This window comes from Rhinolophus sinicus, linkage group LG07 (genome assembly GCF_036562045.2).
Source record: "Rhinolophus sinicus isolate RSC01 linkage group LG07, ASM3656204v1, whole genome shotgun sequence".
In the NCBI taxonomy this organism is placed as follows: domain Eukaryota; kingdom Metazoa; phylum Chordata; class Mammalia; order Chiroptera; family Rhinolophidae; genus Rhinolophus; species Rhinolophus sinicus.
The window spans coordinates 12,195,849-12,212,419 of NC_133757.1; the positions used below are offsets into that span (position 1 = coordinate 12,195,849).

General features: G+C 45.1%; 1 protein-coding gene across 2 annotated transcripts in view; it reads left to right on the forward strand.

The window, feature by feature from the left end:
• Nucleotides 1-16,571, forward strand: part of GFRA1 (GDNF family receptor alpha 1) — a 194,473-nt gene that overhangs the window by 165,674 nt on the left and 12,228 nt on the right. For both annotated transcript variants that reach the window (XM_019725238.2, XM_074338994.1), the window contains one exon: nt 2,237-2,418. In XM_019725238.2, the coding sequence (XP_019580797.2) occupies nt 2,237-2,418 (182 nt within the window). The remainder of the gene's footprint in view (nt 1-2,236; nt 2,419-16,571) is intronic.

The following is a 16,571-nucleotide window of genomic DNA, read 5'->3' on the forward strand; positions in this document are numbered from 1 at the left end:
TCTTGCATGCTCCTTGGGCAGAATACACGATTTAATGAAGATAAAGCAATGACAATAGAGGTCAGAGTGAGAAAAGATTATACCTGTGCTGGCTAGAGAACCTCTCCTTCACAGAGAAGATAAAGTTGTCCCTGTTTAATAATATTTTGGTGAAGGGGAGACTAGTCTGGTATCTTACTGCTAATGACTTTTCAATAAAAATAAATGCGTTTGGTCTTCAACAGAAACCAAAGCCAGCCAGAATGTTTTCTAGTCATTCTACTTGTACTTTAAGTAGAAGGGGCAACAGCATACCAGAGACGCAGGGTTGTAAATTCAGTCTCTTGCAAAAGGCCCTAGAGTAGAAGGAATTGGAGTTTGTACATTCCAACCCAAATGCAATTACCCAATTCTGCTCTCTTCAAATTCACCAAACCTCCCCAGCTATCCCCATCACATACGAGAGGCCAACCTATTGTTTACTTCTGGTTATTGGGGAGGAAACAGTTATTTTTACACCAAAGTGCATGACAGATGTGAGAGGGAGAGAGCAGAATGAGCTGGAGGTGGAGGCGCCTGTTACTGCCATGCCAAGTCTTTCTTCAGATGCCACTTTCCATTCCCTAGACCACCTCATCTAAACTGCGGCTCCCCATTCTCACCCGGTGCTCCCTGAACGCCACCCGTGCTTCCTTTTTCTCCAAGCATTTCTCACCACCTCATGTATTGTATATTTTACTTACTTGCCGCCCCAGTTCGAATGTGACCTCCATGAGGGCAGGGATTTTTGTCTTCCATCACTGTCATTGCTATTCATTGCTGCATCTCCAGCACAAAGCAGTGCCTGGCACTTAGTAGATGTTTGATTGACATTGGCATGAATGAAAGAGCAAATGAACAAAGCAAACTGCCCAAGTGCCAAAGCCAACACACTGGGAAGCACAGGTAGTTTTAATGAAAGGCAAAGGGTTTCATTAAACGAGAAAAAGGAAGGTGGTGGTGTTCTTTTGTTGTTCTTGGTCATTCCTTGGTCATTCAAGGAAACCAGTCCCCCATATACTGGCACCTCTTTCTGTACATTTTACCCCACCAGTTGAGCAATGTAACATGGCTAGGAGCATAAAAAAGCATTTATATTAATTTGAAGCTGTTCTTTACAGCCTAAAAAATGTAAAGTTGTAGAAAACAAGCTTCCAATTTTCTGAACTTAAAGGATAACAATTCTAGAACAAAATGTCACTTCTAAGAGGAACATTAGGCTTAAATTATTCTGTCTTGTATATCGAAAAATGCCAGCTAAGAGTCATATATTAACAATTTGTTCATTCAGGTCCCAAATGGAGGCGTTTGATTTCTTAGACAATGAATATGAAATAAAAAAAATAAAAAAAAGAAATCCTAAATCCAGGCCAAATCCCTGAAGACCTGATTAAAAACTGTTTTTTATTCATTTGGGGGAGGGGAATAATACACAACCAATTTACTCTTGCCATAAAAACAATCTAATCCTATGAAATTGTAATAAGCTTTTAAAATTTTACATTGTAAACTTTTTCATTTAAGCAGGGCTGCTCCTACCTAATTATGTAGATTTTGTTTGGAAGACTGGGAACAGAAAGGGGAAAAATAATCTTACTTAAATTTTGACTATATTATTGATGAGAGTGGGGTAGATTTTTCTTTTACAGAAGCTGGTTGCATGTATACTGTGAGCAATGCCTGCCTCGTCGTCGGGGCTTGGTGGTAGTGAATCACAGTTTTTGCTGTTTGATTTCACTGCCTGCCAAATTAGTGTGAACACTAGTGAGTCACCTCAGTCTCATATTTAGGAAGGTTGTACTTTAAACAAAAAATGGCACTAATGAGATTGCGTTTAGTATGTAATTTTGACAGAGCACAAAGATTTTTTTGGAAGATGGGGCAGTGTTTCTGATCTAAAGTAACAGGTCCAAGGCTGGATTTCAAAGGGCTCGATGGATGCGTGTTTCAAGGCAAGGACCAGGCACATGTGTAAATAGGGACATCATAAATACATGTTGCCCTTCGAGCATAGCTAAGTCTCCAGCTCAGTGTTGAATGAATGATTTTTGAACATCTGACCCAAAGGCTGGCTCTCAACAGCCAGGTGGATGGGTTTTGTTCAGAGAAGTCCAGTGCTGTAATCAGAATTTCTAGTGTGCTTCTCTGGTTTTATGTAGCTTGTCTGTTACAGTTGCTGCTTGACTTTGAAATTGGATTTCCTCCTGTTTTATTGCAGAAAATGCAATTCAGGCTTTTGGCAATGGCTCCGATGTGACTGTGTGGCAGCCAGCCCTCCCAGTTCAGACCACCACTGCCACCACCACCACAGCCTTCCGGGTCAAGAACAAACCTCTGGGGCCAGCAGGCTCTGAGAATGAGATCCCCACTCATGTTTTACCGCCTTGTGCAAATTTACAGGTAAGAGCTGGGTTTGAACTCCCTGTTGGAGCTCACTTTTGGCGGGACACAGACTCCTTTTCTGAGATGCATTTAGGGATAGATCACAAATGTAAAAAGTACATTTTAACCATGATAAATGGAGACTGGCAAGTGCCACAGAGTGGAGAGGAAGATGAACTTTGGAACTGACTGCCATTTACTAGGGGTGTGGCTTTGCTCAAGGCTCCTGTATATCTGCCCTTGGTGTCTTTGCCTATAACGTGGGGGAGAGGCTGCGCAGGTTTTCGTTTGTGGGGTGGTTAAGCTGGACTGGCTGTTTATTTATTCTACTTAGTCTGTGTTCTCTACAAAGCAGTAGCATATCAAAAAGAAAGGAGCTCTTGGGATTGTACCCATCGCTGCCACTTACACTGAATATGGAGTATTTAACTGTATCTGAAGGTAAACCCGAGACAGTGTTACTGGTGAAGCATTAGCTCAAATGTAGAGTCCTGTGCGGGAAGCAAAAGAGTTTTTCCTTAGTAAGAGGAGCCGCGAGGAGCTGCCCAGCAAAACCCCTGGTGTGGACAGAATCCAGTATGACTGGCCAGAGACTGCTTTAGGTTAGTCCAGATCTCCAAGGGCAGAATCACAACGTACTAACAGTGATTTCTTGACTTTAGTCAAAGCAGAATGCTTATTCTGTCTTCTTATTGATTTTTTTCCATAGTAATGAGTATTCAGCTGGTTGGCAAGACATTCCATATTTATATGCTCACAAAGTATTTTCACACACTTTACCTCTTTGGATGTTATTCTCCTGATGGCTGCAGGGGACATGCTATTATTCTAGTACTGTCAGCCTTGTTCTTTCGTTTGACGACACAGGGGCTCAGCAAGGTAACACTTTTGCTCGAGCCTGCAGAACTGGTGAGCCACAGAACCAGCCCTGGGGACCCAGAAGCCTCGTGTTCTTTTCATGGTTCTTCCTGTATTTGGGGGGTAGGAGTGACTACATGGTAACTTCTGCCTCCTGCTGTGCTGGAGAAAGTGACGTGTGCCAAGCACTGTGCTGTCACACTTGTCACACTTCACAGTGGAGTACATCCTCCCTTCTCTCCACTTGCTCCCCACTAAAGATCAGCCTTACCAGAATGCTCACCAGATCTTTCTTTTGACAAGTACCATCTTGACCCACACCCACTTTGCTCCCTTAGAAAGTGTTGGGGCAGTTTTTCCACTTCTGATTTGCTTGATATCTTCTCACTCCAATATCTCCCCTCTCCTCCTTGGATATCCTCTATGCTACTCATCTGAGCTTTGGTCTCTGTTCTCTGTCCTTCTGGGTGTCCATTCCCCAGTAGACACCCTCGGCCATCGAGCCCAAGGTCAAGCACGTATTCTTCATAGTTTAAAGCATTTCTTGAGCACTTTCTATCTCCAACGTACTGTGCAGAAAATGCCAGAACTTGGAGGAAACAGTGGCACCTATCTGCTCCACCCTGCGTCAGGGCCCTGAGTGTCAGGGAGGGGAAGTGACTTGCACAAGTCCCACAGCCAGGTAAAGGTGGGTCTGGAGCCAGACACAGTACTGCCGAGACAGTCTCTTTGCAGCTGCCCAGTTCTTAGCATCCTGCTTCCTCCCAGGTCTGTTTTCTGTTCTTGCTGGGTCCACTCACGTTCCAGCATCAGTAAAGACAAGTGGCCAGATGAGGGATAGGACCCTGTTGTCATAAGGTGATAATAGTGGGCCAGAGGTGGTTCCTGACCAGTAGAAGAGGGAAGCTTTGGCGGCAGCAAAACCAGCTTCTTTTCTGAACACGTCTAAGTGCACAGAGCATTACTGCAGAGGGAGCGTGCAGCCTGTTCATTAAGCGCCTTCTGTGTTTGGGAAACTTCATCCCCCCAAAAATAGGCATCCCCCCAAAAATTCTCTCCTCAGTGAATTTACAAATAGCAGGCAGGATGCAGCTTGTCAGCCTTTTTAGAAGGTCAGGCTAAGTTCCTAGATGACATCTCAGAAGACTCATCACTGGACACGCCGTGGAGGTGTTCTCCTGCCCCCGCCGCCCCCAGCCAGACCACAGCGCCTGACTTCTGCTTCCCGTGGTGCTGTGCATGGCTTGGACACACGGCATTTTGCCTCTAATACAGATCTGCACAACCACCCCTCCTTGCAAGGAGGACTCTGTACCGCCGAAGAGTTGCCCTGGCAACGTCAGAGGACACCTGAGCGCTATTCCAAAGAAATAGCACCTTTCCCCTCCCTGTATTAGTGATCAGAACTCTGTCCCATAAACAGAGCATGATGTTTATCTCAGGGCTGCCATTTAACTTCTCGACAGAGGGGACATGGAGGTAGGTATGGGACTCCCGAGGGATGAGGTGACGGCCAGACCTGTCTTCCCTGTGGTGCACACACAGTCTGCAAATCTCAGAGCTAAACAGCCTTTCCCTTGCAGGGAGCCCTTCAGGGTCCACAAAACCTTCCTCCTAAGGTGACTCCGGCTTGAGCCCGTTTTTGCACATGTGAGGCAGGGGGTGAGGGCATGGATGTGATAGCAAAGCCTGTGTTCAGACCCAGGTTCCTGTTCTCAGCAGCATCGGGGCCTCTCCAAGCCTCAGCGTCCTCATCTATGAGACCAGAGGCTGGCCCAGCTGCTGTCGTGTAGAGGATTAAAGGCAGGAATGCTTCAGTGCTTGGGGCAGAGTGAACGCTCCAGAATGGTGCTTAAAAATGTCACCTGCAATGCCTGATCCCACATCAGTTGGCCACTTGTTCCCTTTACAACAGTAAACAGATGGTGGTTGCTTGTGCCTTGCTTGGGGTGGGGTGTTATGCTTGGGGAAATTGGTATGAGTTAGCACTAACAGGTGTACAGTGCAGTTTATTTTTTTTCAAAACATTTTGCCTGCTTTTTGTCCTTCAGACCATGAGTCAGGTATGGTAGACATCCTTCTCTTTTGCAAATGAGGCAACTGAGGCAGGGAAAGGCTAATGACTTAACTGAGATCACACAGCAGTTCTCTGGCAGGGTTGGGATTTCTGACTCCAAGGCCAGTGTGCTTTTTGCCTACGGTGTTTCCCCGAAAATAAGACCTAGCTGGACCATCAGCTCTAATGCGTCTTTTGGAGCAAAAATTAATATAAGACCCAGTCTTATTTTACTATAATATACGATCGGGTCTTATCTAACATAAAATACAAGACCGGGTCTTGTATTAATTTTTGCTCCAAAAGATGCATTAGAGCTCATTGTCTGGCTAGGTGTTATTTTTGGGGAAGCAGTGTAGTTTTGTGACCTTGCACAACCTGGGCCCTTCCTTAGAATTAGAAATGGGCAGAGTGGAGGAAGTGAAAAATAGAAAAAGGAGGTCATGCAGTATTTGTCTTTCTGTGTCTGGCTTATTTCACTTAGCATAAAGTCCTCCAGGTTCATGTGGAATGGAAAAAAGTCGAGCTCTGAGAAGCAGAGAGAAGATTGGTGGCTACAGGAGGGTGCGGAGATGTTGGGCAAAGGGTACAAAGTTTCCGATATGCAGGATGAATAAGATCTGGAGTTCTACAGTACAGCATGGTGGCCTGAGTTACCAAGACCGTATTGAATACTTGAAATTTGCTAAGAGAGTAGATCTTAATTGTTCTCACAACCCCCCAAAATGGTCACTATGTGACATTATGGATATTATGTTAATTAGCATGATTGTGGTAAACCTTTCACAGTGTGTACATATATGAAAACATCACATTGTACACCTCAAATATATACAATTTTAATTTGTCAATTATAACTCAACAATGCTGGGTGGGGGGTAGAATAGGAGGAAGGAAGACACTGGTTTTGAGAGAGCTGAATGCCCTACTTCTTCCTGGAGGCAGTGATGTGAATGATGGGCCCACACAGAGTTCATACTTGGGCCTGGATGTCTTCATGCCGCAGCTCCAGGATACAGAGTATAGGGAAAGGACTGACAGTTCACCAGTAAAACTTTCTGCAGCTTGGTGATCTCTTTAGGATGACTTATATTAAGAATAGTTAACAAATATATGGGGATGGAAGGAGAACTGACTCTGGGTGGTGAGCACACAATGGGATTTATAGATGACGTAATACAGAATTGTACACCTGAAATCTATGAAATTTTACTAACAATTGTCATCCCAATAAATTAAAAAAAAAAAAAAGAATAGTTGAACGAATTCCTGGAGGACAGAGGGTCAGGGTATGAGCGAGTGATGAGAGACGGGCCTCAGCCCATGAGAACGTGGTCCCCAGCACAGATTCAGGACACCTGTTTTGGCATGGAGCCCCCAGGAGATTCATTCTCCCCATCTGTCCTTCCTCTGCTGCCTGTCTGTCTTCAGATACATTACCATTTGCCAAGGGGTCCTGGAAATATCTTGGAATGGCATTCATCCCAGCCGCTTGTATCGTTCCTCAGAACAAAAGCGACTTAAACCAGCTTGGGATCCATTGATAACAGATTTGGAGAAAGTCGACTATCTTTGGCAGCTCTAAAGTTCACTTCCCTTGAGAAGCACCCTCTTGTAATATTTTAAAATATACAATAATGTGAGAAAACTCTTGGGGACTTGAGTTTCTGTCTTAACATTTGAGATAGATTTCCCCCTTGGATGGGAAGCAGTAAGAATAAACATTTTCAAAAGTCAGCTTCCAAGTGTAATTATCAACAAACCAAATACACTTCTGTTTGGGGCAATGGTGGCCTTGGGTGTGGTTCACAGTTCCTACGAAAGGCTCAGCTTTAAAAAAGGAAAGTTGATTGATTAGTATAAAATGTCATAGAAATGTCCAAGGGCTGGCTCCCTGAGGTGATAAAATACCAGGTTTTGGGTAACCTGCCAAGTTCCCATGTCAGGATTAATTGGCAGTTGTATTAATAACAAGTGTGACAAAGGCAGTGCTATTGCTGGTGTATCTCTTTGACTTGTACAAAATGGTTACATGAAAAACAAAGAAATATTAAAAATTCTACCAATTGTTTCATCATCTGTGCATTTGAGTAGTCTGGTCGCTGGACCAAACTCAGAATATTTAAACCAAATGGATCATGCTTGCCACTTATTTAAAGTCAATATCTTTTGGGAAGCGTAAGTATTGGAAAAGCTCTATTTGGCATCACTGTATACCTCTTAACTCTGATGGCCTAAGGGGAAACCTCTTCAAGTGGCATTTGTAGGCCCCTGATTTCCAGGGTCAAGTAGGGTTATAGAATCTGGGGAATACAGGCTTTCAACTAGGGCTCAGGACCCCGGAGAAAGTTCCACTACCTCTGCCCTTTTCCCCTGGAGATGTGGTGGATGATTGAAAGGAGATCGGGGGCACACACTCAGAACCAAGGCTCGCAGGAGGCCGCAGGATAGTTATGGTCAGAGTGTAGGAGCTCTAGTGAGCAGTGCAGGCCGAATTCAAACTCAGCTGTTTTTTGTTTGTTTTGTTTTTTGTTATCGGGGAGCCCAGTGAAACTTATCTGTGGTTGAGACATCGAGGGCCCGTAGTTATAGTTTGAAGTTCAAGTCCCCCTCCCCCTCCATTTTAATGGGACTTTCAAGGTAGCATTCAAACTATTTTCTCAGTCGTAAAAGATGTGAGCTGGGTTGAAATGGACACCGTGTTTCCCAGAAAATGAGACCTAGCTGGACAATCAGCTCTAATGCATCTTTTGGAACAAAAATTAATATAAGACCCGGTCTTATTTTACTATAATGCAAGACCAGGTATAATATAATATAATTAATATAATATAATACCAGGTCTTATATTAATTTTTGCTCCAAAAGACGCATTAGAGCTGATTGTCTGGCTAGGTCTTATTTTCGGGGAAACACGGTAGCCTTTGCAAGAGTGCTTACTGCTAATATCAGCAATACAGAGGCCAGCTGTCCTCTTCCGCCTCAAGGATCACATCATCCTCTTTGGTGGTCAAACCATGCTAGCCCTAAATGGGGACACTGCTGGCCCTTGGGGGCCATGGAAGGGGCATTTTCCTGGAACAGAGAACCTGCAGCATCCACTGGATTTCAGTTTCGGTCCACACCCCCATGGCCTCCTGGGAAAGCCTCAATGCAGTCAGTCCCTTGTCCTCACAGAGTACAAGCTGAAGCTTATAGAAATGAGCTGGGCACATGTAGGATATAGCACAACACTCACAGATTGGTAGGAGGTGCGGGAAGGGGAGATGGGATTTACCCGTCTCTAACACCTGCTCGTAACCCATTTAACTTCTACATATTAGAGTATTTGAGTGCTGAATTTGAATATTAAAGTACTGCATTAGAATATTGAAAATAATCTGTCTCTGAAACAAGATTTTCCATCTTGGAAGAACAGCATGCCCTACCCCCTTCACAGCCCCCTGTGCCTCAGGAGACCCAAACAAAGTCCATTTGTACCAGATAGGGGCCAGAGCAGACCAAAAGTATTTCGAAACTCTTCTCAGGGCCAAACCCCAGAAGTCTGGATGTGGCAGGAAGGCGATTATCCAAACTTGCTAAATACCCAGGACTCCACTGGCTGTGACCAAGTGAAAATTGTAAGTGTTGAGTTTGAAAAGGAAAGCTGCCAATGGGTGTTCTGTAAATCATTTGTGCCAGCAGACCGACCTCATTATGTCAGCTAATCCTGGAAATACAGGAGGTAAATTTAAATCTTCTAGCATGAAGCACTTAATCAATATTCTAAATGTTTTTCTTGCAATTTATGCTCGCAGAGCGATGGGAGGCTTTGGCGTCCCGTTAATCTTCCAGTGGAGAAGAGGTGCTTGAGAACAAGGCCAGGGTGGTGGGAATTGGCACAGGATGGCTGGCGGGAGGCTAGGAAGGTGGAAGAGGAAGGAAAAATGCTTTTTCCAAACCAGGCCCCTGGCATGGGGACGCTCACCCTCTGTACTCACTCCACCCCTTCCAGAGGGCACCTCCTCAGCGCTTTCTTTGTCACCTGCAGTTGGATGACTGCCTAGGGGTTGCTTTGCCTGGAAGAGCATGAACTTGGCAGTTAGTTGGACCTCAGTGACAGTCCCAGCTCACTTCCTCTTGCTGTGTGACCTGGGGCATGTTTCTTACCCTCTCTAAATGTGGACTGTAAAACATCACCCACCTCTGGTTTGTTGTGAGCATAAAAGAACTGGTACCTGTGTGCAAAGCATCCAGCAGAACTGGCCAACCCTCTGTGCCTGGAAAGAGGCCTCCATTCTCACCGTGACTGAATAGATGTGTGAAAGCTTTAACTGTGGACATGGGAGCCGGAAAGGAAGGGCTGTTCTTGGAGGCTGGGGTCCACGGAGGGAAAAAGATGGAGTTCCTTAGATTTTGCTTTCTTAATTTGTAAGAAGTGTTTGAATCAAGTGATAACCCTGCTAGTCCTTGTAGAAAGTCCCAAGAAGGAAGGGAAACCAAAAGGCAATAAAGGACCAGGTCTAAGGAGTTAGAACTGCCCCAAACTCCATCTCTCTGTGCCCAGAAGGAGTCTCCTGGGAGCTACGTCCTAATAATCTGCTTCTTGGAGCCGTGACAGCAGTCAGGTCTTGGTCCAGCTTGGGTACAGTCAGAGGGGGACTGTCTGCCAGGGGCCATTACCACATCTCCTTAACCAGTGCTGACATTGGAAAGAGGTGACACAACTGTAAACAGGAAACAAAGATGGTGTTTGAGAACTAGCTCTGCCTCTTAGTCTCAAAGACCAGGATTTTGCAGTCTTTCCCATGTCTGCATTCTACCAGTAGTAGTGTGTGCTTAATATTTATCTTTAAACTCAATTACTAGGTATACTGTTAATAGTGTTTGTGAGACATATGTGAATCAATGTGCCAGCTCTTCCTATGTATATGAAAATCCCTATATAAAGGTTACATTTAAAACAATAAAAAATGTTCGTATGCCACCTAAATGTCATATACACCAGTGGTCCCCAAGCTCCACTTTGGGAAGCATTATAAACAATCTAATCATAGAACAGGTCCCAGAACTATTTGCTTTGATAACTTACATCACCTCTGCTTTTTATGGGTTGGTATTAATAAAGAAAATGTGCATATAGCACTTCCCATGAGTCAAGTATTGGTCTAAGCAATATATATATATATATATATATATATATATATATATATATGTATATATTTAATCCTGACAGTAACACTATGAGGTCAATACTATTATTATCCCCCCCCCCCTTTTTGGACAATAAACCTGAGACTCACAGAGGCTTGATGAGAAGAGGAGAAATAGAAAAGCAGCACTTTTCTTCTCTATGCATTTTACAGGGCTGCACTCTATTACCTAAATCAGAGCGCTTTACCTTTTTGTTTCCGCACAATGTTATTCATTCAACATAGATTAAACCAGACCCTGAATTCAGGTTGAACATCTGGCAGATGGAAGTGCCAGACTGATTCATAAACCAGCATAAAGAAAGGTAATGCTGCCTATTCTGACACCAACTGGTGTCCAGCATTACAACTCAATTCTGCAGCCAGGGCCTGGAATTAGCACAGACTCCACAGGTTAAGGACACGGTCCCCAACGGCACTTAATTCAGATGCTAGGTGCACTTCAGGGATCCCTGGCCACCTGCACTTCTGACCAACAAGCTGTACATTCTTCAGGGGTCCTGAGACCCCCTCAGGTTGGATGACTCAGAACGCAGGAAAGCGCTGTACTTACAATTAGTTTTATTCTAAAGGATACAAATGAGGACCCTTAGCTGAGCTCGGGGAGGGTCTCTAATGCAGAGCTTCTGTGCCCTCTTCTATGGAATTCCCCACGGAATTAGGACACATCAACTTCCCAGCACATCCCTGTGTCCACCAACCCGGAAGCTCCACTGAGCTTCCATGACTAGAGTTCAGTTGGGATCTCATTACAAAGGCGTGATTGATTGAGCCATTGGGCACGCGAGTGCATTCAGTCTTCCACCCCTCTTTGCTCCCTGGCGATCAGGAGGTTGGGCTGACCTCCTGTGGCTCTAAGCCCCAACTCCTTGACCATGGGTCACATGCTTGGTCTGTCTAGTGACAGCGCCCATCCTGAATTATCTCACGAAATGTAGGTGTGATCTGAAGGGCTCCTGAATAACAAAGACACTCCTATCACTCCCGAATGGAAGGGTTTAGAGGTTATCTTCCAGGAACCAGGAACGAAAGCTAGAACAATGCCTTGAGGGGCCGGGCTGAGTTATGCATTGCTTTATGGGTCCCCATTTCCAGCGGCTTTTCTAGTAGTCCTAGTAGCCAGTGGCGCTTTGCACCTGTGGAGTAGACCGCTGTGGACAAGAAAAGGTGAGGAGACCTTGTCAGAGTGGTGGTTTTTAATGGAATCTGGAGTCGGATGATTCTCCATGGGAAGTCGCTTGCTTCCCTGGCATTCTTTGCTGAAGGTGGGCTGCACCCCTCTATGCCAGTCTTGGAAACTTCGGTTAGGATTATTTAGTGATCTCTTGGCTATGAATTGAACAGTTGCCCAGGCCAGGCTTCCTCAGCCTTGGCCCTGATGGCAGTTGGTCTGGAGAATTTGTCGCCGTCGTGGGGGCTGAGCTGTGCACGGTAGGGTGTTTAGCAGCACCCTTGATGTCTATCCTCTAGATGCTAGTGCTACGTTTCCCTGGTGGTGACCACCAAAAACATCCTCAGACATAGCCCCATGTCCCTTGGGGGGGCAAAATCACCCCTGGTTGAGGACCACTGCCCAGGAAATGAGGGCTGCCTCAAAGACCCCCTCCTTTCCTTTCTACTAATGAGAAAATGGAGGTGTTTGAGGGTCTTGTCAGGTTTCCTCCTCCTTACAAGGGAAGGGGCACGAGGACTTGTAAGAGCCGACTGGTGCATTGGGCCGTCTTTCCTCGGAAATGCAGGCAAGGACAGCAAGGCAGGGCTGTGGTGACCGTCAAGTGCTCACTTGGGGACATTTAAATTAATTTTCCCAAGGCAACCCTCGCCTCCCAGTGGGCCCCTTGAATAGCATCAAAGGTGGTGTTAATGGAAGCTACGGACCTGGTTCTTATCTAGGGACCTACAGGAGTCACGGCAGGTGGGCCCCACACCCTCACCTTCTTGAATAATGTTTTCATCCATCCAGCACCCTGGACGAGTACCCTACAGGTGACATTTCAAAGGAGATTTTTGCCAGATGACCAGAGTGGATGTATGTGTTTATACTGAATCACACTCAGGTTTTCCATGTATGGTCTTCGAGGTTGGGGAGTTTTAGGAGGAGAGGAGAGTAACTGAGAGCCGATGGCAGTGCCAGACATGTAACACTGAGCCCTGAGCACATGCTCTGAATCTAAATGACTGGCAACACAGATTCTATTTCCTGAGCCTTTTTTTTTAAGAAAATGGTCTCGGTGCCGTATGTTACTTCTGGTATTTGGCTTATGGTCTTTGTGAGGTTTCCATCATTTTTGTGTATTACAGTGTTTTCTAACACCCACTATTGTTTTGGTCTCATTAAAAACATCCAAGTCTTGGCCACACCTAGCATTTCCTCTTCATAACGCTTTCCTGCTCAGAGGGAGTTTATTTCTCCACTCTGGAAGAAATGAGCTATTGGGGTGAGGGTAGGAGGGGTCTTTTCTTAGCAGAAGGGCCCCCCCACATTCCCACCCAGGCTGTTTCTGGGCTCCCCTGGAAGCCTCCCAGCAGAGCTCTGGACCCAGCTGCCAAGTGGCCTCGGGGCCATGTTGATGGGCCCAGCTACTCCCAGCCTGGAGAGGCTGCAAGTGGCTCCCTGGGACTTAATCTTCCAGGCTCCAGGTGCCAGCAGATGAGCTCAGAGAGAAGCTGCATCCCAGAATCCACCCACGTTAGCCCTGGGAGGAAAGAGGCTGTTGTAACAACACTTTTTGAAATAACTGCTTATAGAGCATTTTCAGAGCCCTTCATCCAAGAGAGTGCTTGAATTCAGAGCTGAAAATTGAGTATTACTCTGTTGAGGCTGCCATACAATCCAGCACGCCGACATGCATTTTCGATTGTGTATTCAAACACTATTGGAAATGGAAGCTTGCAGGGTATAACTGGTACTAAAAAATAGGAATTTTATCTTAGGGGCCAGGCTTCATGGTAGGCAGGCATGCATATTGCCCGGTGTCACAGAAGGCAGTGTCGTGCATTGTATTCGTTTGCTCAGGCTGCCATAACAAAATCCCATCAACTGGGTGGCTTCAACAATAGAAATTTATTTTTCACTATTCTGAAGGCTGGAAATCCAAGACCAAGGTGCCTGCAGGCTTGATTTCTCCCGAGGCCTCTCTCCTTTGCTTGCTCATGGCTGTCTCCTGTCTGTGTCCTTACATGGCCTGTCCTCTGTGTGTGAGCCTCCCTGGAGCCTCTCTGTGTGTCCAGATTCCCTCTTCTTATAAGGGCACCAGTCTGACTTGATTAAGGTCCATCCTAGTGGCCTCATTTTAATGTCAACTACCTCTTTAAAGACACTATCTTCAAATAGAGTCACATTCTAAAGTACTGGGGGTTAAGACGTCAATGTATGAATTGTAGAGAGACACAGTTCAGCCTATCAGATATGTATAAGGGGCAGGTACTCAGTAACTAAACATCTGTCATTTTAAAAATGTTGTTTGGGACAACTTTAAGGGAGGAAAACATGCTATTCCCACAATAAGCTTTTCCTGCTCTACAGGGTCCTGCTAAGTAAGCATCATATGTGCAGCCTTTGAGCCCCACAGGAGAGGCTCTGACTCTTGGCTTGGCCTGTGGTGGAAGGAACTGGGGAAAGATACCTGGCTCAGGGAAGGGCATGAGCTCTTCCCCACAGCCTGCACACTTCAGGTGTTCTCTGTCTTGCAAAGCAGATGCTATCGGATTTCAGGCTTCTGCAAACTTAATTCGAGTAATGATTCCTTTGTGATTGGCATGTTTGCATTGTAGCAAAGTTTGGTTCAACATATTGTTAGAATACACAATACTGTAATTTAAGATTATTTTATCAGCAGTAAAGGGTTTTATAATTCATTTAAAAAGTTGTAATGGGCTCGAGCATCTTTAGTGTAGTTTAATAATATAGCATTTTATAGCTGACTGTAAAATTTCAGATTACGGTTTTAGCAATTGTGCCATTCTATTTTATAGTTTAATAATTGGTGAAATGAAGAAGAGTAAAGTTCCTAAAAACCAATTTAATGACTTAGAATAATAGTCTTTTTCGAAATCTATTGCACACCTTCAATGAACCCAGATGTCACCTCTTCAACAAAGGCAGATCGTGGCATCTATTTTTCTCAACTACAGAGCCCTCCGACTAAGCACACAGAGTACAGTATCTCTGAGTTATAATTTGTCTCCTTTTATTTCTCTCGTATCCCTAATCTATAGCTAGAACAAGCCTATTTGCCAAGTGCAAGGTGAATACCAGCTGGGCCAGCAGGAACAAGGAGTAGCTGGATCTTTCTTGAGAAGGTTCTTCATTTTACAGATTGTCCCCTGATCACACCACTTCAACCCTCACTCCTAAGTCTAATAAAGTGTCTTATTAATGCCTCCAGAGAACCCATACTTCACCACTCGGGGACATGAGTAGCAAAATAGAGAGCCCTAACTCCTAATATAATTCAATACTATCGTTAGGAGTACTACAAGTGTTAGCATATAGCATTGGGGAGAGGCCCTATGTCACGTTGTCATTGGAATTATAATCGGTGTTATTGTATTTCTGGGTTTTTCCAGGGGCGTGTTTTCAGACAACTGAAAGGGATAAAAGAGCAGGCCCTGGACCAGGCACAAAAACACAGTTACCTTGGAGCACAAGGGACACACCTTGCAAATATGGTCCCAGGACCCTTGGGTGTAGGGTGATTCTTGGAGACCAGTTTTGGCTTGGCGCTGTTTCCATTACACAGAAATGGTAACAGTCAGGGGAAGTCCCATGTGGCTGGGCTCCTTCCTCTCTGGGGTACAGTTCAGGGGATTGGGGCTCACAGCCCGTTTCCAGTCTGTGTTATAAATAGCAGTGTCTGTGAATGGCGGGGAGGCTGACTTTGAACTACTGACTTGATAGTAAGTTGGACAAACGTCTCCCACAGCAGCTAGAGCTCCTCCCTTGCATCCTCCTGAAATGATACGGGTCCCCTTTCCTCTGTCTCCCACTCAGTTCTCTAGTGGCGTCACCCTACTTTGTCAGCTCCAGAGAATTTGTGGTGATCATTTGGTGTTGGTTGGTACAACTTAAGACTGTCTATCCCAGTGGCATCTAAGTATCTTTTGTCAAGTCAGTCATCTCAGCAATGATTCCACAGCTGGAATCCATTCTTGCTGGCCAGGGATAGGCATTTGCTCCAGGCTCCCACTGTTGTCTCTATCTGTGCCCTGCCCAGCTCATGGCATCCCCTACATTAGAACAGGTTAAGGGGTAGTGATTCTGAGATCTTATGGCAAGTGGACGCAACACCATCATTGGTTTTATTCCCGGACCAAGCCCACTTGAAGATAAGAGAACTCAAGCATTAACTATGCCAATGCTTGACAAGGCATCATGCAGACAGTAGGCCAATACTGGCATGGTTAGTTCTCAAAGTTGCCTTTTTAAGAGAAAGCAGCCGTTGTGTGTGAAGTGTAGAAAATACTGAAGGACCAGGCTTCTGCTACAATAAAATCAAACCTTCCTGTGGACTGCAATGGAGAGTAGTTTCATCTCCTTAATCTTGGATTCATCATCTATAATGTAGAAGTAATGAGCACTAGTGCCTAGGAGGGTTGTGATAATTAAACAACATTTTTCAGCACAGTAACTATTTTATCTTTTTTTTTTTTATCTTCTTGGTTGGTATATGCTGGTCATGAGACAGAAGACTGGGCTCAGGGGGCATTGGTGGTCCTTACCCCCAAATTCATCTAGGAAATGAACCTGGGCGTCATACAGGCTGTGTATCCCGCAGAAATGGGCTTTAGGTTGAACCAGTGTTTTATGATCACCCATTTAGGATATCGTCTTTTTTTAACCACTTTTCTCAAAAAATGAGAAAAACAACTTAAGAATGGGAATAAGAAGACTAAGCCCTCTCCATGCATTCTGGGAAGAGCCATTAGGCCACCTGCACCTGTGGTCCAGAGGGCAGGAAGGCTGGCCCATCAGAGGGACAGTAATTCAGCAGTTGGACAATCGCTTAACCCAATTGCTGGGTAATAAACATGCTTAATAAAATGGAATAGAGCGTCTGCACCAT